Below are 23799 nucleotides of genomic sequence, written 5' to 3'. Positions count from 1 at the left end.
GTGTGTCTGAGTGTGTGTGGATCTGTGTGGGTCTATGTGTGTGTGTGTGTGTGTGAGTGTGTGTGGGGAGGTTTGTGTGTGTGTGTCTGGGTGGGTCTATGTGGGGGGGGGGGTGTGTGTGTGTGTCTGTGGGGGGGGGGTCTGTGTGTGTGGGTCTGAGTGTGTGTGTGTGTGTGGGTGGCTCTGGGTGGGTCTATGTGGGGGGGGGGGGGTCTGTGTGTGTGTGTGTCTGTGTGGGTCTATGTGTGTGTGGGGGGGGGTCTGTGTGTGTCTGAGTGTGTGTGGGGAGGTTTGTGTGTGTCTGTGTGGGTCTATGTGTGTGGGGGGGTCTGAGTGTGTGTATCTTGGTGGGTCTGTGGGGGTGGGGGGGGTCTGAGTGTGTGGGTGTGTGTGTGTGTGGATCTGGGTGGGTCTGTGTGTGGGGGGGTCTGAGTGTGTGTGTGTCTGTGTGGGTCTATGTGGGGGGGGTCTGAGTGTGTGGGGGGGGTCTGTGTGTGTGAGTCTGAGTGTGTGTGTGGGGGGCTCTGGGTGGGTCTGTGGGGGGGGGGGGGGGTCTGTGTGTGTGTGTGTCTGTGTGGGTCTATGTATGTGTGTGGGGGTCTGTGTGTGTCTGTGTGTGGATGGATGTGGGCGGGTCTATGTGTGTGTCTGTGGCGGGGGGGGGGGGGGGTGTGTGTGTGTGTGTGTGTGTGTGTGTGTGTGTGAGCAGGTATTTTCATCCCCCTCGGCCGCCGCCCCGCCCCCAGGCCCCGCCCCCAGGCCACCGCGCACGCGCCGCCCGCCCCTCCCTAAGCCCCGCCCCTGTCCTGGCCCCGCCCCCTCCCCCAGGCCCCGCCCCCTCCCCCAGGCCCCGCCCCCTCCCCCAGGCCCCGCCCCTCCCCCCAGGCCCCGCCCCCTGGCTAAGCCCCGCCCCCGCGGCGGGGTGTCAGGGCGGTGCGGGCTCCGGCCGCCGCAGCCGCCGCCGCTGCTGCTCCTCCTGCTGCCGCTCCTGCTGCCGCCGCTGCCCTCCTCCCTCCCTCCCTCCCTCCCTCCTTCCTTCCTTCCTTCCATCCTTCCATCCCTCCCCGTCCTCACCATGGCCTTCCAAGGCAAGAAGAGCATTCCCAGGAGCACGGTCAGAGCCGGGACCGGACGGGACGGGACCGGGGAGGGGCACCGGAGTCACCCATCCCCACGGGGGGGGGGGGGGGGGACAGGCAGGCGAAGGCACAGAGGGAGGGAGGGACGCCGAGCCGAAAGGATGGAGACATGCAGAGACGGAGGGAGGGAGACGCTCAGAGATAGAGAGATGGAGACATGCAGAGACGGAGGGATGGAGACGTACAGAGACGGAGAGACACAGAGACGGAGGGATGGGGAGGGACAGAGACAGCGGGATGGGGAGGTACAGAGACAGAGGGATGAAGACACAGAGACGGAGGGATGGACAGACACGGAGCCAGAGGGATGGGGAGACACAGAGACAGAGGGACGGGGAGACACAGAGACAAAGGGATGGAGAGATACAGAGACAGAAAGCTGGAGAGACACAGCAGAGGGCTGAAGACACATAGAGCCGGAAGGATGGGGAGGTAGAGGGATGGAGAGATACAGGGCCAGAGGGATGGGGAGGTACAGAGACAGAGGATGGAGGAAGCTGGAGAGACACAGACAGAGGGCTGAAGACACACACAACTGGAAGAATGGAGAGATACAGAGACAGTGGGATGGAGAGACACAGAGACAGAGGGATGGAGACCCTCAGAGCTGGAAGAAAGGAGAGATACAGAGACAGAGACATGGGGAGATACAGAGACAGAGGGAAGGGGAGACACAGAGCCAGGGGGCTGGAGAGATACAGGCACAGAGAGCCGGGAGGTGGAAGGATTCGATGGTAGTGATGCCTGTCTACTTGTTTTGTTTTGCTGCCCGTTTTCCCCCTTTTAGACCGTGAGCCCGTCACTGGGCAGGGATCGTCTCTATCTGTTGCCGAATTGTACATTCCAAGCGCTTAGTCCAGTGCTCTGCACGCACTAAGCCCTCAAAAAAACGATTGAATGAATGAATGGAGGGATGGAGAGGCAAAGAGCTGGAAGTCCGGAGATAAGAGGCAGAAAGATTTCCCCCCGCCCGCCCCCGGAGAGCAGGCCTGGGGGGTCGGGGGAGGAGGAGGGAATTTTTGTCTCCCCAGGCCCCTGTGGAAGAGAAGTCCGGCTGGCTCCGCCCCGGTGTGGCCTGGTTTCTTGCCCGGTCGACCCCTCAGTCGAACCCCCGTCGGCCCAGGTGGCCGGGGTATATTTGGCCTTCTCCCAGTCAGCGGCGGCTCGGTCCCTTCCCCCCAACCCGGCTCCCCTGTCCGTCCACCCGGCGACCTGCCCCCCTCCCAAAAAAACAACCGGGAAATGGCCGTTGGAAGAGCCCGTTTCAAGCCGAATGGTTACGGGGGCGGGGAGGGGGCATTTGCCCCATTGTCTTTCTCTCGCTTTCAACAAAGGGACTCCAGAGTGGTCCCCAGAGGAGGCAGAGTGTTTCTCGGGGCGGGGGGCGGCGGGGGGCCGGGATCGGTGGGAAAATCCCAGGAAGAACAGGGGGCCCGGGAGAAGGCCGACGGGCCTTTTTAAGCCCGAAATCTAGAGGGTTCCAGAGGTCGGGCCTCTCCCGGGATCCCCCGCCGTTCTTTGTTGAGTCGACCCTGTCTCCAACTTGAAGGATTCCCCCTCCCCCTTCCCCGCAGACCCAGGAGAGAGGATCATTCCCTCCTTTCCCTTTTGTCTTCCACTCCCGGGGGGCCCCCGCCGACCGGACTCCGTCAGAACATTTGCGGGGAAGAACGCGCGCGGGCTTCGGGCCTGTGTGGGGCGAGATGTCGAACGGGAGGGCAAATGTCGCTCGCCCTTCGGCTAGCAGAGGCGCGGGGGTCGGATGAAACCGGCGTTTCGATCTCTCTGGGAAAGAGGGTTCATTTTCCCACGGGGTCGTGAAGGAGCTCTCGAAAAGCAGTGCCTCGAGAATCCGAGATCGTCTTCGGGTTTCCCGGGAACTCTGAGCGTTCCCGCCATCTTCTTTATTGGAAAGTTAGGCTTGCAGAAAGACTTGCCCTGCTCCTTTCCCATCGTGGGCGATCCGGGATCTTTGGGAAGATGGTGCTGGGAGGCATCCTGTTCTTTGGCTCGCGGGGAAGTAGAGCGGGGGAAACGTTTCTCACACAAAGACCTCGGGGGTTCCCGTATCGATCCCTTCCCAAGTCCGGTCGAAACCCGGAGGCCTCCGGCGGCCGGTCGGCGTTGTTTATCCACCTCCTCTTGGCCTACTCGGAATTCCCGTCCGTGGGCGGGTCGGGAGGGTGGTTCAGCAGGAAACGGCCCAGCGCACCCGGTCGGCTCCATCCGGATCAGCGGGTGGGTCGGTCATTCCCGGAGGGATCGGGAACCATTTCTGGCCCTTCGAAATCCTCCCCGCGGTGGCCGTGCGGAAGGCTGTCGGTGTCGGCCTCCGTGTCCTGCGATCGGCCAAAGGCTTTCACCCACCTCGGCGCTTAGCGCGGTGCCTGGCACATAGTAAAGGTTTAACAAATATCATCGTCATCATCCTGACTAATCAGATGACCGAATTCCCAAATAGAAGTTTTCGTGGATTTAGAAAATTTCCATCCATGTTCCTATCTGGTGACTCTTGGAAGGTTGGGACTCGGGGGGGTCGGGAGGGAATTGGACGCGTGACCAAACTCCGTTGCTTTCTCCGTTTGCACTGCAGGAATGATCGTTTGGGGGTCGTGAGGGCGGAGGAGGGAATTCATTCATTCATTCCATAGTGTTCATTGAGCGCTTACTATGTGCAGAGCACTGTACTAAGCGCTTGGGTGGGTGAGGCGAATCGGGTTGGACGCGGCCTCTGTCCCAGTTGAGCTCACACTCTTAATCCCCATTTTCCAGCTGAGGTAACTGAGGCCCAGAGACGTGAAGTGATTTGCCCGAGGTCACACGGCAGATAAGCGGCAGAGCCGGGATCAGAACCTGTGACCTTCTGACACCCAGGCCCGTGCTCTATCCGCTACACCCTGCTGCTTACTATGGAGCTCTGCAACCCCTCGGTGGTATTTACTGAGCACTTACTATGCGTGGGAACGCTGTGCTAAACACGTGGGAGGGTACGTGGCGACAGAATTAGCAGACATCATTCCCTGCTCATAAGGAAGGGGCAAACAGCATGGACTAGTGGATAGAGTACAGGGCATGGGAGTCAGAAGGACCTGGGTTCTAATCCCATCTCTGCCCCATATCTGTTGTGTGACCCTGGGCGAGTCACTTCACTTCTCTGGGCCTCAGTTCCCTCATCTGCAAAATAATGGAGACTTTGAGCTCATGTGGAACGGGGACTGTGTCCAACCTGATCAACTTCTATCTACCCCAGCGTTTAGAACAGGGCCTGCCACATAGTAAACTCCTAACAAGTATAATTATTATTATTATTCTGGAGGAGGTGCCGGCGTAGGTAATAGTACCTAATAGTAGCAATAGTGATAATGATATGGCTGTGATTATTAGTACGATATGCCACGACCACTGTACTAAGCAGCGGGGTAGATATAATCCAGTCATTCACAGTCCCCGTCCTAGTATGTTAACTTCTCACTCTAGACTTCAAGGCTGTCCATCCCCTCACCCCCTCCTACCTCTCCTCCCTTCTCTCTTTCCACCGCCCAGCCCGCACGCTCCGCTCCTCCGCCGCCCACCTCCTCGCCGTCCCTCGGTCTCGACTATCCCGCCGTCGACCCCCGGGCCGCGTCCTCCCGCGGTCCCGGAACCTCCTCACCTCCGCCAAACCGATTCTCTTCCCCTCTTCGAAACCCTACTTAAAACTCACCTCCTCCGAGAGGCCTTCCCAGACCGAGCTCCTCTTCTCCCTCTACTCCCTGTGCCATCCCCCCTTCACCTCTCCGCAGCTAAACCCTCTTCTCCCCCCATCTCCCTCCGCTCCTCCCCCTCTCCCTTCCCCTCCCCTCGGCACCGTACTCGTCCGCTCGACTGTATATATCTTCATCACCCTATTTATTTTGTTAATGAGATGTACATCCCCTTGATTCTATTTATTTACTATTGTTTTTATGAGATATTCTTCCCCTCGATTCTATTTATTGCCATCGTTCTTGTCCGTCCGTCTCCCCCGATCAGACCGTAAGCCCGTCAAAGGGCAGGGACTGTCTCTATCTGTTACCGATTGGTACATTCCAAGTGCTCTGCACTCAAGCGCTCAATAAATACTATTGAATGAATGAATGAAAGTGAGTTTCAGGGGAGTGAGGTCGAGGGGGGCGGGATGTCGAGGAGCTCGTGACCCTGAAAGAGCCCGGGCTTAGGAGGCAGAGGACGTGGGTTCTAATCCCGGCTCCGCCACTTTGCTGTGTGGACGTGCGAAAGGCGGTCGGTGTCGGCGCTTTGTTAAGCGCTTACTATGTGCAGAGCACTGTTCTAAGCGCTGGGGTAGACACAGGGGAATCAGGTTGTCCCACATGCTCCTCAAGGTGCAGAGAGTGGTTTGTCGGCTGTCCCCCGGCGGGCCCCGGGGACCGGCAGGCGAGGAGGCCGCGATGGCTCGGGTTCGGACCGCGGGCCGCCGCCGACCGGCAAGGCCTCCTCGGCCCAGGCGCCCAGCGGGAAAGGAGGAGCTGTCGGCTTCCTTCTCGCGCCCCAGTGCCGCTCTCTCTCGCACCTTTCCGCCTCCCCCTTCTCCTTCTTTCCCTTCCTTCGAAGCCCCCCGTCATCCGCCTCTCCCACCCCCTCCGGATTCTAGTCCCGGTCATCTCGACCGGCCCCCGGCTCCCCCCTCCAGCTTCTTTAACCATTTTCAACCCCTTCTCGCGTTCCTCCTCTCTTTCTCCCGGCCTCCATCGCTCCTCAACTCCACTGACCTCCTACGCAGGAGAAGCAGCGTGGCTCAGTGGAAAGAGCCCGGGCCTGGGAGTCGGAGGTCATGGGTTCGAATCCCGGATCCGCCCCTTGGCAGCTGTGTGGCTGTGGGAGAGTCATTTCACTTCTCTGGGCCTCAGTGACCTCATCTGTAAAATGGGGATTAAGAGTGTGAGCCCCACGTGGGACAACCTCATTCCCCTGTGTCTACCCCAGCGCTTAGAACAGTGCTCGGCACATAGTGAGCGCCTAACAAATGCCGACATTATTATTATTCTCTGTGCCTCAGTTACCTCATCTGGAAAATGGGGATGAACACTGTGAGCCTCACGTGGGACAACCCGATTATCCTGTATCTACTTCAGTGCTTAGAACAGTGCTGTGCACATAGTAAGCGCTTAACAAATACCAACATCATTATTATTATTACGCTGACCCTTGGGGACGTCGATATCCATATGGATGTCCCTGCTGACCCTTCCTCTGCCCGCCTTCGAGTCGTCCATTCATTCAGTCGGATCGATCGAGCGCTTACCGTGTGCGCTTGGGAGGGAACAAGACAGCAATAGACAGACACATTCCCTGCCCTCAGTGAGTTACGTCTACAGAGGGGGAGACGGACGTTATGGCGCGTAGTAAGCGCTTAACAAATACCGACATTATTATTAATAGAAATAAATAAATGACAGATACGGGCATAAGCGCTGTGGAGCTGGGAGCGTTTATTGTTTATTTCCATTAATGTCCGTCTCCCCCTCGAGACTGTCAGCTCGGGTAGTGGGTAGGGAATGTGTCTGTTCATTCATTCATTCAGCCTGTTTGAATGCTCAACTGTATATATTTTCATCACCCTATTTATTTTGTTAACGAAATGTACATCGCCTCGATTCTATTCAGTCGCCATCGGTTTTTACGAGACGTTCTTCCCCTCGACTCTATCTATCGCCATCGTCCTCGTCCGTCCGTCTCCCCCGATTAGACCGTGAGCCCGTCAGAGGGCAGGGACCGTCTCTATCTGTTGCCGACTTGTTCGTTCCAAGCGCTTAGTACAGTGCTCTGCACATAGTAAGCGCTCAATAAATACTATTGAATGAATGAATGAATCAGCCATATTTATTGAGCATTTACTGTTCATTCATTCAGTCAGTCGTATTTATTGAATGTTTCCTGTGTGCAGAGCACCGTACTAAGCATTTGGGAAAGTACCATTCAGTATTAAAGAGAGACAATCCCTGCCCACAGCGGGCTCACAGTCTAGAAGGGGGAGACAGATAGAGAAGCAGCGTGGCTCAGTGGCAAGAGCCCGGGCTTGGGAGTCAGAGGTCATGGGTTAGACTCCCGGCTCTGCCACTCGTCAGCTGTGTGACCGTGGGCAAGTCACTTCACTTCTCTGGGCCTCAGTGACCTCATCTGTAAAATGGGGATTAACTGTGAGCCTCACGTGGGACGACCTGATGACCCTGTATCTCCCCCAGCGCTTAGAACAGCGCTCTGCACATAGTAAGCGCTTAACAAATACCAACATTATTACATCAAAACAAGTAAACAGGCATCAGTGCTTTGCACACAGAAAGCAGCGTGAGAAACAGCGTGGCTCAGTGGAAAGAGCCAGGGCGTGGGAGTCAGAGGTCGTGGGTTCGACTCCCGGCTCTGCCACTTGTCAGCTGTGTGGCTGTGGGCAAGTCACTTCACTTCTCTGTGCCTCAGTTCCCTCATCTGTGAAATGGGGAGGAAGACTGTGAGCCTCATGTGGGACAACCTGATTACCCTATATCTACCCCAGCACTTAGAACAGTGCTCTGCACATAGTAAGTGCTTAACAAATACCAACATTGTTATTATTAGAAAGCGCTCAATAAACACGATTAAATGAGTGAATGAATGAATTAATGCGGTCACACACACACCCTCACCCTTAACCCAGAACTGCATCAATACAGGACAGACACACCGATCACACAAACACAAAAACACACAAGTAGAGGCGACTAGCTCTAAAAGCTAGGGGAAGCTTCATGGCCTAGTGGGTAGAGCTTGGGCCTGGGGGGGCAGAAGGACCTGAGTTCTAATCCCAGCTCCGCCACGTCTGCTGTGTGACCTTGGGCAAGTCACTTCACTTCTCTGTACCTTAGTTCCCTCAGCTGGAAAATGGGGGATTGAGCCTGCGAGCCCCATGGGGGACAGGGACTGTGTCTGACCTGATTACCTTGTATCTACCCCAGCGCTTAGAAGAGGGCTTGGCATGCAATAAGTGCTTAACAATGACCGCAATTATTATTAATAATTGTAATTGGTTGGTTGTGCAGGGTATTGTGTGTGTTTCTTTAGGGGTGTGTGTGTGTGTGTGTGTGTGTGTGAGGCTGTGGATGCAGTGTGGTAAACGTAAGGAGGTGTGTGGGTGCGTGTAATTGGTTGGGTGTGGAGCGTGTTGCGTTTGCCCGACGGGGTGTGTGTGAAGGGGTGTATTCAGAGTGGTAGATTTAAGGAGGTGTAGTTGTATGTGTAACTGGTTGAATGTGTTGGGTGTTCTGAGGTTGTGTGTGTGAGGGCGTGTAGGAAGAGTGGCAGACGAAAGGAGGTACGTGTCCTTGGTTGGTTGTGTTGGGTGTTGTGAGGGTGCGTGTGTGTGGCAGGGGTAGACTAAAGGGAGGGTGTGTGTGGCGTATGGAAGTAGAGCTGTGTGTGAATGTGAATTAGGGGTGAAAAACGATGGCGCGACGGATTCGAGCCGATTAAAAACGGCGTCTTGGTCCCGTCGTCTCCCTCTGAGTCCATATTCGGGGTGGCCGGCCCGTGGGGCTGAAGCTCGGCCTCTCCTCGACGGACCGGGCGGAGGGAAGGAACGTCTGCCTTCTCCACTGGCTGCTGCCGCGGAGGCCGGCTGGCCCCCGGAGCGGGGATTTAGCCGGGAGATCTTCTGAAATCTTTCTCTCGTTAGAGCGACCGACTTCTGATCAAAGGAGGGAAGATCGTCAACGATGATCAGTCCTTCTACGCTGACATATACGTGGAAGATGGCTTAATCAAGTAAGTTGGCAGAATTCAGAAAGTCGCCCTGTCGCTTTCAGGGCTGAGGTCTTCTAGGGCCGTCGGTCTCTTGAAAAACCGTCATCGTTAGCATCCTAACCCTCCCGTAGAACAGTTCCCTAAACAAATGTAGAAGAATTCCAAGACTATAATGGAAGCTTATTTGGAAAAATGGGGAGTGAGAGATTGAAGGGGGTTGGTTTCCTGTGGCCTCCCCTCAATTTTTTTAATGGTATTTATCCTACTATGTGCCATCCACTGTTCTAAGCACTGGGATAGAGATTCATTCAGTAGTATTTATTGAGCGCTTACTCTGTGCAGAGCACGGTACTAAGCGCTTGGAAAGTACAGTTCAGCGACGAAAAGAGACAATCTCTGCCCCCAGTGGGCTTACAGTTTAGAAGGGAGTGACAAGTAAGCAGACATCTATAGCATCAATATAAATGGAGTCAGAGATAGCTATACACATCAGAATAAGTAAAACAGGCATTAATATGAATAAAGCTATAGATAGGTAATAATGTTGGTATTTGTTATGCGCTTATTATGTTCAGAGCACTGTTCTAAGCGCTGGGGTAGATACAAGGTAATCAGGTTGTCCCACGTGAGGCTCACAGTTAATCCCCATTTTACAGATGAGGTAACTGAGGCACCGAGAAGTGAAGTGACTCGCCCACAGTCACACAGCTGCCAAGTGGCAGAGCCGGGATTCGAACCCATGACCTCTGAGTCCAAAACCTGTGCTCTTTCCACTGAGCCACGTACACAGGCGCTGGGGGGTGGGGGGGTGGGGTAGAGCAAAGGGAGCGAGTCGGGGCGAGGTGGGGGAGAGGGGGAGCTGAGGAAAAGGGGAGCTTAATCTGGGAAGGCCTCCTGGAGGAGGTGAGCCTTCAGTAAGACTTTGAAAAGGGGAGGACGGGAGCACGATTACTGTCGTGGTCTCCGCCCATCTGGCCGCCGATCTGCCTCTTCCACGTTTTTCCCTGGGCTTTTCCTAGCCCTAGTGTCTTCTCCGGGGAATGAAGCCTCCTGACGTTGTGTCCAAATTAGTCTAAGTCGAGTCATTTTGTACTAACTAAACGAGTTATTATCCGTACCATTAAGTGCCGTCATTTCCGATTCACGGCGACTCCGTGGATTTAGTTCCTCCAGAACGTCCCGTCCTCCGCCGTGATCCACCATCTTTCTAGAAGCAGCGCGGCTCAGCGGAAAGAGCCCGGGCTTGGGAGTCAGAGGTCATGGGTTCGAATGCCGGCTCTGCCGCTTGGCAGCTGTGTGACCGTGGGCGAGTCACTTCGCTTCTCTGGGCCTCAGTTACCTCATCTGGAAAATGGGGATTAACCGCGAGCCTCACGTGGGACAACCTGATCACCCTGTATCTACCCCGGCGCTTAGAACAGTGCTCTGCACGTGGTAAGCGCTGAACAAATACCGACATTATTATTATTAACGGTTCTTCTGTTATCGTTGTTCCGGTCTCTATCCATCTGGCTGTTGGTCTGCCTCTTCCACCTTTTCCCGGGACTTTTCCTAGCGTCAGTGTCTTCTCCAGAGAATCCGTCCTCCTGATGCCGCGTCCAAAACAGGCTCATCTAAATCGAGTCGTTTGGATTTCCAGAGACCACTTTGGCTTAGTTTGTTCCAAAATCCATTTGTTGGGTTCGGTAACACCGCGTTTCAAAAGAATCGGTGTGCTCTCCTCGATGTCTTTTCACCGTCCGGCTTTCAGATCCGTACGCTCTCACTGGAGATACCGTAGGATCCCCTAATGATGATAATAATAAGATTATTATTGCCGTCATCTCACCGCCAGAAGCGGACGCCCTCACCCACGCACCTCCGAGGAGCTTCGCTCGGTCCTCACCCCCAGCAGCAGACGACCCCCGTCACCCGCCGCCCCAAAATCGTGCCCCTCAAGGAGCCGGGCTGGGTTTTGCCCGGGCGCGGTCTAACTGGGAAAGGCGTCGCTGTTTTCAGACAGATCGGGGAGAACCTGGTCGTGCCCGGCGGCATCAAGACCCTGGAGGCCGGCGGCCTGCCGGTCATCCCCGGGGGAATCGACGTCCACACGCGCTTACAGATGCCCGTCATGGGCATGACGTCGCCCGACGACTTCTACCAAGGCACCAAGGCCGCCCTGGCCGGGGGCACCACCACCATCCGTACGTATCTCCGGCGGGCGGGCGAGGCGCGTTTAGGCCCCCGGAATCAGAAGCAGCGGGGCTTTGTGGAAAGAGCCCGGGCTTTGGAGTCAGAGGTCATGGGTTCGAATCCCGACTCTGCCACCTGTCAGCTGTATGACTGTGAGCGAGTCACTTCACTTCTCAGTGCCTCAGTTCCCTCATCTGTAAAATGGGGATTAACTGTGAGCCTCACGTGGGGCGACCTGATTGCCCTGTATCTACCCCGGCGCTTAGATCAGTGCTCTGCACATAGTAAGCGCTTAACAAATACCAACATTATTATCACCGCGAGAAACCTGGCACTTAGCAGGGGCTCCCTTTGTGCTGAGCCCTGGGTTGGCACCGGCTTGTCGAGAAGCAGCGTGGCTCAGTGGAAAGAGCGCGGGCTTGGGAGTCAGAGGTCACGGGTTCTAATCCCGGCTCTGCCGCTGGTCCGCTGTGTGACCTTGGGCAAGTCACTTCACTTCTCTGTGCCTCAGTTCCCTCATCTGTCAAATGGGGATTAAAACTGTGAGCCCCACGTGGGACAACCTCATCACCTTGTATCCCCCAGCGCTTAAAACAGTGCTTTGCACATAGTAAGCGCTTAAATTCCACAATTTATTTTATCGGACTCAATCTGTTGGAGGGCTCACAGCCGATAATAATAATAATAATACTGGTATTTCATTCAGTAGTATTTACTGAACGCTTACTATGAGAAGTACTAGAGAAGCAGTGGGGCTCGGTGGAAAGAGCCCAGGCTTGGGAGTCAGAGGTCATGGGTTCTAATCCCGGCTCCGCCGCTTGTCAGCTATGTGACCTGGGGCAAGTCACTTAACTTCGCCGTGCCTCAATTCCCTCATCTGTAAAATGGGGATGAAGACTGTGAGCCCTACATGGGACACCCTGATTGCCTTGGATCTCCCCCAGTGCTTAGTCCTTTGTACATAGTAAGCGCTTAACAAATGCAGTCATTATTATTATTATTATGTGCAGAGCACTATACTAAGCGCTTGGAATGTACAATTCGGCAACAGATAGAGTCGATCCCTGCCAGTTGACGGGCTAAGGGCTTACTATGTGCCAAGCACCGTTCTAAGCACTGGGGTAGATACAAGGTCATCGGGTCGTTCCACGTGGGGCTCGCCTAGATGAGATCACTGAGGCACGGAGAAGCTACGTGATTTGCCCAAGGTCACACAGAAGACAAGAGGCGGAGCCGGGATTAACACCCACGTCCTCTGACTCCCGAGCCCGGGCTTTGGAATCAGAGGTCGTGGGTTCGAATCCCGGCTCTGCCCCTTGTCAGCGGTGTGACCGTGGGCAAGTCACTTAACTTCTCTGGGCCTCAGTTCCCTCATCTGGAAAATGGGGATTAAGACTGTGAGCCCCAAGAAGGACAACCTGATTCCCCTGTGTCTACCCCAGCGCTTACAACAGTGCTCTGCACATAGTAAGCGCTTAACAAATACCAACATTATTATCCCCGACTTAGAAACGAAGGACTCGATCGGTCGCATTTATTGAGCACTTAATGCAAGCGGAGCACTGGACTAAACCGAGGTCCGGTGGTAAATTCTAAAGGGAACGAATCCAAGTTCAGAGGTGATATGGAAGGGTGGAAGAGTAGAGGAAATAAGGGCTCATTTCCTCTCTTGTGGGCAGGGAATGGCACCCTTTCTTGTCTTATAATTTCCCAAATGCTTAGTACAGTGCTCTGCGCACAGTAAGCGCTTAATAAGTACGATCGAATGAATGAAGGGGAGCTCAGCCGAATCAGGGCTTAGTAAAGAAGATGAGCACCATTTTGAGTATATTTGTATGAAAACGTATGCACGTATAAACTATAAGCTATATAAAGCTAGAGGAGTTTATAAAGTATGATGGTATCTAAGAGTATATAAAGTATAAGCGAGTATAAACAGAGCTCTCTCTGAGGCTACAATTAGTAGTTTATGTTCGGCACATTTAGAAGAGAAGCAACGTGGCCTAGTGGCTACAGCCCAGGCCTGGGAGTCAGAAGGTCATGGGTTCTAATTCCGACTCGGCCACCCGTCTGCCGAGTGACCCCGGGCACTCCTTTTTGAGTGCTTCCTGTGTGCAGAGAATTGTAGTGAGCACTTGGAAGGGTACAATACAGTAGAGTTGGTAGACACATTCCCTGCCCACGATGAGCTTACGGTCTAGTGGGAGAGACAGACATTTCTGTTTCCAGGAGAAGGGGGTGGTTCACTGTTGAAGGCAGAAAAAACAGTCAAAAAGGATTAGGAAGGAGTAGAGGCCATTGGATTTGGCAAGAAGGAGGTCTCAGTGACCTTAAAGAGTGCCATTCCAATTCCTGTCCGAAGTATGGGAAGCTGCGTGGCTTCACTCCTCGGGGGCCTCGGTTCTCTCATCTGTGAAATGGGCTGCGAACTCCACGTGGGACGGGGACTGTGTCCAACCCCATTATCTTGTATCTTTCCCGGTGCTTAGAACAGTGCCCGGCGCAGAGTAAGTGCTTAACAAATACCTTAATTATTATTATTATTTTAGAGAGCAGCACGAGCTATCTCAGGTCAATAAGTTGACCTCTGGGTCCTTGCTGAGGAAGAGGTTGCTCCCTTTCCCTCCGCCCCTGCTCCCCTCCTCATTCCCCCTCCCTCCCTCCCTCTGCTCTACCCCCTTCCCCTCCCCACAGCACTTGTATATATTTATATATATTATTTATTGCTCTATTTGTTTTATTAATAATGTGTATATATCTATAATAATGTCGGTATTTGTTAAGCGCTTACTATGTGCAGAGCACCGTTCTGAGCACTGGGGTAGATACAGGGTAATCAGTTTGTCCCTATTTATTTTGTTAATGAAATGTACATCGCCTTAATTCTATTTATTTGCTGTTGTTTTAATGAGATGTTCTTCCCCCGATTCTATTTCTCGCCATCGTTCTCATCCGTCCGTCTCCCCCGATTAGACCGTGAGCCCGTCAAAGGGCAGGGACTGTCTCTGTCTGTTGCCGATCTGTACATTCCAGGCACTTAGTACAGTGCTCTGCACATAGTAAGCGCTCAATAAATACTATTGAATGAATGAATGAGGCTCACAGTTAATCCCCATTTTACAGTTGAGGTAACTGAGGCACAGAGAGGTTAAGTGACTTGCCCACAGTAACAAAGCTGACAAGTGGCAGAGCCGGGAGTTGAACCCATAAATAGAGTCTATGATTCTGTTTATCTATTTTGATGGCATTGATGCGTGACTACTTGTTTGGTTTTGCTGTCTCTCTCCCCCTTTTAGACTGTGAGCCCGTTGTTGGGCAGGGATTGTCTCTATCCGTTGCCGAGCTGTACATTCCAAGCGCTTAGTCCAGTGCACACAGTAAGCGCTCAATAAATACAACCGAACGAATGAATATTAAAGCGCTTGTCATGCACTAAGCCCTGGGGTCAATACAGAATAAGCAGGTCAAACGCCGTGGCTGTCTCCCCCACGGCTCGAAGCCTTACGTACAACCTGTCCTTCAGACCGGTGAGTCGTGGCCCAGTGACATACAAAAATCCTCCACAAGATGTCTGAACAAAACTTCTCACTCTAGGCTTCGAGGCTGTCCATCACCTCGCCCCTTCCTACCTCTCCTCCCTTCCCTCTTTCCACCGCCCACCCCGCACGCTCCGCTCCTCGGCCCCCCGCCTCCTCGCCGTCCCCCGTTCTCGCCCATCCCGCCGTCGACCCCCGGGCCGCGTCCTCCCGCGGTCCCGGAACGCCCTCCCTCCTCGCCTCCGCCAAACTCATTCTCTTCCCCTCTTCAAAACCCTACTTATAGCTCACCTCCTCCGAGAGGCCTTCCCACACTGAGCTCCCCTTTTCCCTCTGCTCCCTCTGCCCCCCCTTCACCTCTCCTCAGCTAAGCCCTCCTTTTCCCCCCCTTTCCCTCCGCTCCTCCCCCTCTCCCTTCCCCTCCCCTCGGCACCGTACTCGTCCGCTCAACTGTCTATATCTTCATCACCCTATTTATTTTGTTAATGAGATGTACATCACCCTGATTCTATTTATCTGCTATTGTTTTCATGAGACGTTCATCCCCTCGATTCTATTTATCGCCATCGTTCTCGTCCGTCCGTCTCCCCCGATTAGGCCGTGAGCCCTTCAAAGGGCAGGGACCGTCTCTGTCTGTTACCGATTTGTACATCCCAAGCGATTGGTACAGTGCTCTGCACATAGTAAGCGCTCAATAAATACTATTGAATGAATGAATGAAAGTCAGGCAGCGGTATTTATTGAGCGCTTCTGTGTCTGCTATGTGTTCACTGTGTGCAGAGCACTGTAGTAATCGCTCGGGAGAATTGAGTAGAACAGTAAAATAGGCATTTTCCCTGCCCACAAGGAGCTTACAGGCTAGAGGGGGCGAGGGACATTAATAGAAATAAATAAAATGATTTATTTTATGAGGGGATGGGAATAAAGGGAGCAAGTCAGGGTGACGCAGAAGGGAGTGGGAGAAGAGGAAAGGAGGGCTGAGTCGGGGAAGGCCTCTTAGAAGAGATGGGCCTTCGGTAAGGCTTGTAATAATAATAATAATAATAATTGTGGTATTTGTTAAGCACTTCCTATGTGGCAGGCACCGTACTAAGCGCTGGGGTGGATACAAGCAAATGGGGTTGGAGCCAGTCCTTGTCCCACGTGGGGCTCACAGTTTCCATCCCCATTTGACCGATGAGGGAACTGAGGCCCAGAGAAGTGAGTGACTGGACCAAGGTCACCCAGCAGACAGGTGGCGGAGCCGGCATTAGAACCCGTGACCTTCTGACTCCCAGGCCGGGGCTCTCTCCAAGCACGGGAACCTCACGCCGGAGATTCTGCTTTAATGAACTGAATTCAGTCATGCATGCGAAGTAGCCTCCAGCGCTGGATACACTCTAACTGTGGGAGAGGAGGGGGCGGGGAAATTTTCCCATGCCCTGGAATCATTTATTTATGTCAGCAAAAGAACCAGAAGGAAACAGATGGCCCTGCTCACAGTTTTTAGGCTACTTCTTGGGGGTTGAGCATTTCTAAAAACTAATCAAAATAAAATGCGAAACCAAAAACGAACACGGGGAGGTTTTGCTATTTTTAGAAAGGAAATCCTAGGACCCGATGTAATTTTACTAATGGTGTGGCATAATGAAAAGCAGGGTGGCTCAGCGGAAAGAGCCCGGGCTTGGGAGTCAGAGGTCATGAGTTCGAATTCCAGATCTGCCACTTGTCAGCTGTGCGACCGCGGGCAGGTCACTTCACTTCTCTGTGCCTCAGTGACCTCCTCTGTAAAATGGGGATTAACTGTGAGCCTCACGTGGGACAACCCGATGACCCTGTATCTCCCCCAGCGCTTAGAACAGTGCTCTGCACATAGGAAGCGCTTAACAAATACCAACATTATTATTATTGTTATTAAATCCTGCTTCTATTTAGCTAAAGGCTCTTCTGAATTCCAGAGCTCACATCTCTGGGTTATTTTCTTATCTTTGTTGAAGCGGATTAGGTGAATCCAACAGTAAAACCTAGACTAGACTATAAACTAGTCTAGACTTAAAGCCTGTTGTGGGCAGGGGACATGTGTAACGACTCTGTTCTATTGAAGTCTTCCAATAGCTAAGTAGTAATAGTAATAATAATAATTATGGTATTTGTTAAGTGCTTATAATCTGCCGAGCACCGTTCTAAGCGCTGGGGTAGATACAAGGTCATCAGGTTGTCCTACGTGGGGCTCACAGTCTTCATCCCCATTTTACAGATAATAATAATATTGGTATTTGTTAAGTGCTTACTTTGTGCAGAGCACTGTTCTAAGCTCTGGGGGAGATACAGGGTGATCAGGTTGTCCCACGTGAGGCTCACGGTTAATACCCATTTTCCAGATGAGGTAACTGAGGCACAGAGAAGTTAAGTGACTTGCCCACAGTCACACAGCCGACAAGTGGCCGAGCCAGGAGTCGAAACCATGACCTCTGACTCGATGCACAGAGAAGTTAAGCGGCTTGCCCAAGGTCACACAGCAGCAAGTGGTGGAGCTGGGATTAGAACCCACGTCCTCTGACCCCTCGGCCCAGGCTCTTTCCACTAAGCCACGCTGCTTCTCACTGCTTAGTACAGTGTCCAACCTGATTAACCTGTATCTACCCCAGCACTTAGTGCTCAGCATTTAGTAAGCGCTCAACACAAACTATAAAATTATCATTATTATTATTATTATTATTATTATTGTTACTAAGTGCTTGGGAGAGGACAACAGAACAATGTAACTGATTGATGAAGTCGGTTTAAAGATGGGTGACCCTGTGCACTGTGCGTTCAGCGTAGCTTAGTGGATAAGACGCGGGCCTGGCAGTCAGAAGGTCATGGATTCTAATCCCGGCTCCACCACTTGTCTGATGTGTGACCTTGGGTAAGCCACTTCACTCCTCTGGGCCTCAGTTCCCTCATCTGTCAAATGGGGATGAAGACCGTGAGCCTCACGTGGGACGACCTGATGACCCTGTATCTCCCCCAGCGCTTAGAACAGTGCTTGGCACACAGTAAGCGCTCAACAGATACCAACATCATTATTATTATTTTTTTTTTATTAAACTGGGCATGAAGCCCGGGAGCCCCATGCGGGACGGGGACCGGGTCCAGCTGGATTGGCTCGCATCCCCCGCCCGGCCCCGGGCCGAGCCCAGCGCCCGGCACGTAGTGAGCGCTGAACAGATGGCACGGTGATGGTTATCCTTCTTCGTCCAGTGGACCACGTGTTTCCGGACGCCGGGGTGAGCCTGCTGACCGCCTACGACCAGTGGCGAGAACAGGCCAACAGCAAGGCCTGCTGCGATTACTCCCTGCACGTCGACATCACGCGGTGGCACGAGAGCATCAAAGAAGAACTGGAGGCCTTAGTGAAAGACAAAGGTGAGAATCCCGCTCCCGAAGCCGCGTGCCTTAGAGACACGGGCTCCTCCTTAGACCCATTCGTGATAATAATAATAATGTAGGCATTTGTTAAGCGCTTCCTGTGTGCAGAGCACTGTTCTAAGCGCTGGGGGAGATGCGGGGTCATCAGCTTGTCCCATGTGAGGTTCACAATCTTAATCCCCATTTTACAGATGAGGTAACTGAGGCACAGAGAATAATAATGTTAGTATTTGTTAAGCGCTTACTATGTGCAGAGCACTGTTCTAAGCGCTGGGGGAGATACAGGGTCATCAGGTCGTCCCACGTGAGGCTCACAGTTAATCCCCATTTTACAGATGAGGTAACTGAGGCACAGAGAATAATAATAATAACGTTGGTGTTTGTTAAGCGCTTACTATGTGCAGAGCACTGTTCTAAGCGCTGGGGGAGGTACAGGGTCATCAGGTTGTCCCACGTGAGGCTCACAATCTTCATCCCCATTTGACAGATGAGGTAAGTGAGGCACAGAGAAGTGAAGTGACTCGCCCACAGTCACACAGCTGACAGGTGGCAGAGCCGGGATTCGAACCCATGACCTCTGACTCCCAAGCCCGGGCTCTTTCCACTGAGATACGCTGCATTCATTCATTCCGTTATATTTATTGAGCACTTATCGTATGCAGAGCGCTGTACTAAGCTCTTGGAAAGTACAATTGGACAGCGGAGAGAGACAATCCCTACCGAACCATGGGCTCACCGGCTAGCAATCCTATTTGAGACAATAATAATTATAATAATAATGTAGGTATTTGTTAAGCGCTCACTAGGTGCCGAGCACCGTTCTAAGCGCTGGGGGAGATACGGGGGAATCAGGTTGTCCCACGTGGGGCTCACAGTCTTCATCCCCATTTTACAGATGGGGGTAACCCAGGCCCAGAGAGGTGAAGTGACTCGCCCACAGTCACACAGCTGCCAAGTGGCAGTGCAGGGATTCGAACCCATGATCTCTGCCTCCCAAGCCCGGGCTCTTTCCACTGAGCCACGCTGCTTCTACAGTGCCCGGCACACAGTAAGTGCTTAACAAATACCGCAGTTATCATTGTCGCCAACTGTGTGGTACGGGGGTCTCCCAAGCGCTCACCCCCAGTTCTGCCTCCGGTCAACTGATCGATCGATTGACTGATCTCAACTCTGGTGTGCTCTCCCAACTGCTTAGATCAGCGCTCGCCACAGGGAAGCAGCGTGGCTCAGTGGAAAGAGCCCGGGCTTGGGAGTCAGAGGTCATGCGTTCGAATGCCGGCTCTGCCACGTGTCAGCTGTGTGACTGTGGGCGAGTCACTTCACTTCTCGGTGCCTCAGTTCCCTCCTCTGTAAAATGGGGATTAACTGTGAGCCTCACGTGGGACGACCTGATTACCCCGTATCTCCCCCAGCGCTTAGAACAGTGCTCGGCACAGAGTAAGCGCTTAACAAATACCAACGCTATTATTATTAGAGAAGCAGCGTGGCTCAGTGGAAAGAGCCCGGGCTTGGGAGCCAGAGATCATGGGTTCGAATCCCGGCTCCGCCACTTGGCAGCTGGGTGACTGTGGGCAGGTCACTTCACTTCTCTGGGCCTCAGTTACCTCCTCTGTAAAATGAGGATGAAGACTGTGAGCCCCACCTGGGACAACCTGATTCCCTTGTGTCTACCCCAGCGCTTAGGACAGTGCTCTGCACATAGTAAGCGCTTAACAGATACCAACGTTATTATTATCAGAGTAAGCGGGCAATAAATTCCGTCCGTCGACTGGTAGCGCACGCTCACCCGTCTGGGCGGCCTCCCTTTTGCCGAGGGACTCGAGTCTGTCCGGGATGGAGGAAAGGGGCCCGGCTGAATCCTTAAGGAATTCAGGTTCCACTCTGAGGGATCTTCTTTTTCTCTTCCAGGTGTGAATTCATTTCTCGTCTTTATGTCCTATAAAGACCAACACCAGTGTACGGATGGCCAGGTACTCCGCCCTTTCCCCAAATTCCCCAGATCTCCAGCGGCTAGAGGAACAGGCCCGCTGGGAACCCGTCTCTCTCCCTCTCTCTTTCCCTCAGATGTACGAGATCTTCTGCATCATCCGAGACCTGGGAGCCATCGCCCAGGTCCACGCCGAGAACGGAGACATCGTCGATGAGGTGCGGCCCCTGGGGTCCCCTGACCCCAGAGGAGCAGCGTGGCTCAGTGGAAAGAGCTCGGGCTGGGGACTCAGAGGTCACGGGTTCAAATCTCAGCTCCGCCGCTTGTCAGCGCCGGGAACTTGGGCAAGTCACGTAACCTCTCTGGGCCTCGGTTCCCTCAACTGTAAAATGGGGATGAAGACTGGGGAGCCCCACGTGGGGCAACATTAATTCATTAATGTTGGTATTTGTTAAGCGCTTACTATGTGCAGGGCACCGTTCTAAGCGCTGGGGGAGATTCGGGGTAATCGGGTCGTCCCACGTGAGGCTCACAGTTAATCCCCATTTTACAGATGAGGTAACTGAGACACAGAGAAGTTAAGTGACTGGCCACAGTCACACAGCCGATAAGTGGCAGAGCTGGGAGTCGAACCCATGACCTCTGACTCCGAAGCCCGGGCTCTTTCCAATAAGCCACGCTGCTTCCCATGACCTTGACCTTGTATCCTCCCCAGCGCTCAGGACAGTGCTTTGCACATAGTAAGCGCTTAACGAATGCCATCATTATTATTTATAATTTGACCGGGCGGCCCTTGGAAGCGGTCAGAACAGCGCTCAGCGCAGCGCCCTGAGAGAGCACCCAGTAAACACGCTAATGGAAAGCACGCTAAGTTTTTCGGGGCTCCCGACTCCTTTCAGTTCAATAGAATAGGGCTATCAACACTGCCCAGCCCTTGGAATGAGACTCTGGTGTAATTTATTTATCTATTTATTTCTATTAATAATAATAACGTTGGTATTTGTTAAGCGCTTCCTATGTGCAGAGCACTGTTCTAAATGCTGGGGGAGATACAGGGTAATCAAGTCATCCCACATGAGGCTCACAGTCTTAATCCCCATTTTACAGATGAGGGAACCGAGGCCCAGAGAGGTTACGTGACCTGCCCACAGTCACACAGCTGACAAGCGCTAGAGCCGGGATTCGAACCCATGACCCCTGACTCCTAGGTCCGTGCTCCTCTACTGAGCCACGCTGCTTCTCTAATACCTGTCTCCCCCTCTAGAATGTTAGCTCGTTGTGGGCAGGGAATGTGTCTGCTTCTTGTTTTATTGTACTCTCCTAATAATAATCATCATAATAATTATGGTACTTGTTAAGTGCTTACTAAGCGAAGCAGTATGGCTCAGTGGAAAGAGCACGGGCTTTGGAGTCAGAGGTCATGGGTTCGAATGCCGGCTCTGCCACCTGTCAGCCGTGTGACTGAGGGCAAGTCACTTCGCTTCTCTGGGCCTCAGTTACCTCATCTGTAAAGTGGGGATTAAGACCGTGAGCCCCACGTGGGACAACCTGATTCCCCTGTGTCTACCCCAGCGCTTCGAACAGTGCTCGGCACATAGTAAGTGCTTAGCAAATACCAACATTATCATTATTATCATTATTATTATTATTAGAAAGTGCCAGGCACTCTTCTTGTTAAGCAGTTAACAGGTTAACCAGGTTGGATAGAGTCCCTGCCCCACACTGGGCTTCCACTCGTTTCGTCCACTCATCCGATCGTATTTTTTGAGCACTTACTGGGTGCAGAGCACTGGACTGAGCGCTTGGACAGTACAGTTCAGTGATAAAGAGAGACAGTCCCTGTCCACACCAGGCTTACAGTCTAGAAGCGGAGAGACAGACATCAAACCAAGTCAACAGGCGTCGATATAATCCCCATTTTTTACAGATGAGAGAACTGAGGCCCAGAGAAGCAGAGTGAGTTGCCCGAAGTCACGCTGCTGACCAGCTGCAGAACCGGGATTAGAACCCATGACCTTCTGACTCCCTGGCCTGCTCTCTATCCGCTACCCCATGCCGCTTCTGAATAAATGCGGGTGATTGAATGAATGAGTGAGAAATGGTCGAAGATGTGTGCGGGATTGACCTTTGGACCCCTATTCATTCAGTCGTATTTATTGAGCGCTCACTCTGTGCAGAACACCGTACTAAGGGCTTGGGAGAATCCAGTAGAACGATAAACGGACACATTCCCTGCCCACAATCAGCTGACAGTCTAGAGGACGAATTTATTCGTTCATTCATTCATTCAATCGTATTTATTGAGCGCTTACTGTGTGCAGAGCACTGTACTCAGCGCTTGGCAAGTGCACTTCAGCAATGAAGAGAGACAATCCCCGTCCACACCGGGTTTACAGTCTAGAAGGGAGGAGGCAGACATCGAAACAAGTCGACAGGCATCGATATAATCCCCATTTTTTTACAGATGAGGGAACTGAGGCCCAGAGAAGCAGAGTGAGTTGCCCGAAGTCACGCTGCAGACCAGCTGCAGAGCCGGGATTAGAACCCGTGACCTTCTGACTCCCAGGCCCGCTCTCTCTCTGCTACTCCATGCAGATACTCAAAACGAGTTAATGGGCCTCAATATAAATAAGTAGAATGATAGATCTATTAATAAGTGTTGGGGGACAGGGAGAGGCGGGTGGAGCAAAGGGAGCGAGCGGAGGCCGCGCGGAGGGGAAAAGGGGGGCTTAATCTGGGAAGTTTGGTCCCTTGCTTAGGGACAAGACTTCTATCCTCCACCGTGGCCGAAACAGTGCTGGGAGAATCCCACGGAAAACGGACCGGCTCCGTCCCGCTGTGTTTACCCGGTTCTTCTCCGCCTTCTCCATTGATTTAGGAGCAGAAGAAGTTGTTGGAGCTGGGGATCACTGGCCCCGAAGGTCACGTCCTCAGCCATCCGGAGGAGGTAACGCGGCTCGTTTCGTCCCCGGTTATTTTTTCTGGTATTTGTTAAGCGCCTCCACGTTCGTTCATTCATCCGATAGTATTTGTCGAGCGCCGGCTGTGTGCCGAGCACTGGACTAAGCGCTTGGAATGGACAGTTCGGCAGGAGGTTGAGACGATCCCTGCCCGATGACGGGCTCACAGTCTAATCGGGGGAGATGATAATGATGGCGTTTGTTAAGCGCTTACTATGTGCCGAGCACTGTTCTAAGCGCTGGGGTAATTACAGGGTAATCAGATTGTCCCATATAGGGCTCACAGTTTTCATCCCCATCTTACAGATGAGGTCACTGAGGCCCAGAGAAGTTAAGTGACGCCCAAGGTCGCACAGCTGACATATGGCGGATCTGGGATTCGAACCCATGACCTCTGACTCCCAAGCCTGGGCTTTTTCCACTGAGGCGCCCTGCTTCTCCGTATTGCCACTCATTGTACTAAGTGCCGGGGTAGATACACTCTACCCCGTTTCTTCCCCCGGCTCTTTAGAGAAGCAGCGTGGCTCAGTGGAAAGAGCCCGGGCTGGGGAGTCGGAGGTCATGGGTTCTAATCCCGGCTTTGCCGCTTGTCAGCTGTGTGACTGTGGGCGAGTCACTTCACATCTCTGGGCCTCAGTGACCTCATCTGTAAAATGGGGATGAAGACTGTGAACCCCACGTAGGACAACCTCATCACCTTGTATCCTCCCCACCGCTTAGAACGCAGCTTGGCACCTAGTAAGCGCTTGACAAATGCCATCATTATTATTACTATTATTTTTATAAAATTTGGGCTGATTCTGGGAAATGATAATAATAGTCAGAATGATTGTGGTATTGGTTAAATGCTTACTATACGTGTCAGACCTTGTACTGAGCGCTGGGTTGGGTACCAGCAAATCAGGTTGGATAATCCAAGTCCT

General features: G+C 53.0%; 1 protein-coding gene across 1 annotated transcript in view; it reads left to right on the top strand.

Annotated features, from left to right (window-relative positions):
• The first annotated feature begins 1007 nt into the window (after positions 1-1007).
• DPYSL4 (dihydropyrimidinase like 4) overlaps positions 1008-23799 on the top strand; it is a 47867-nt gene continuing 25075 nt past the window's right edge. The window contains exons 1-7 of the mRNA XM_029060777.1: positions 1008-1114; positions 8824-8912; positions 10890-11074; positions 17822-17986; positions 19898-19959; positions 20054-20134; positions 22795-22863. Coding sequence (XP_028916610.1) covers positions 1076-1114; positions 8824-8912; positions 10890-11074; positions 17822-17986; positions 19898-19959; positions 20054-20134; positions 22795-22863 — 690 coding nt within the window. The 5' untranslated portion in view covers positions 1008-1075. The remainder of the gene's footprint in view (positions 1115-8823; positions 8913-10889; positions 11075-17821; positions 17987-19897; positions 19960-20053; positions 20135-22794; positions 22864-23799) is intronic.

This window comes from Ornithorhynchus anatinus, chromosome 3, assembly GCF_004115215.2.
Source record: "Ornithorhynchus anatinus isolate Pmale09 chromosome 3, mOrnAna1.pri.v4, whole genome shotgun sequence".
Lineage (NCBI taxonomy): Eukaryota > Metazoa > Chordata > Mammalia > Monotremata > Ornithorhynchidae > Ornithorhynchus > Ornithorhynchus anatinus.
This window is presented reverse-complemented; position numbering and strand designations above follow the sequence as displayed.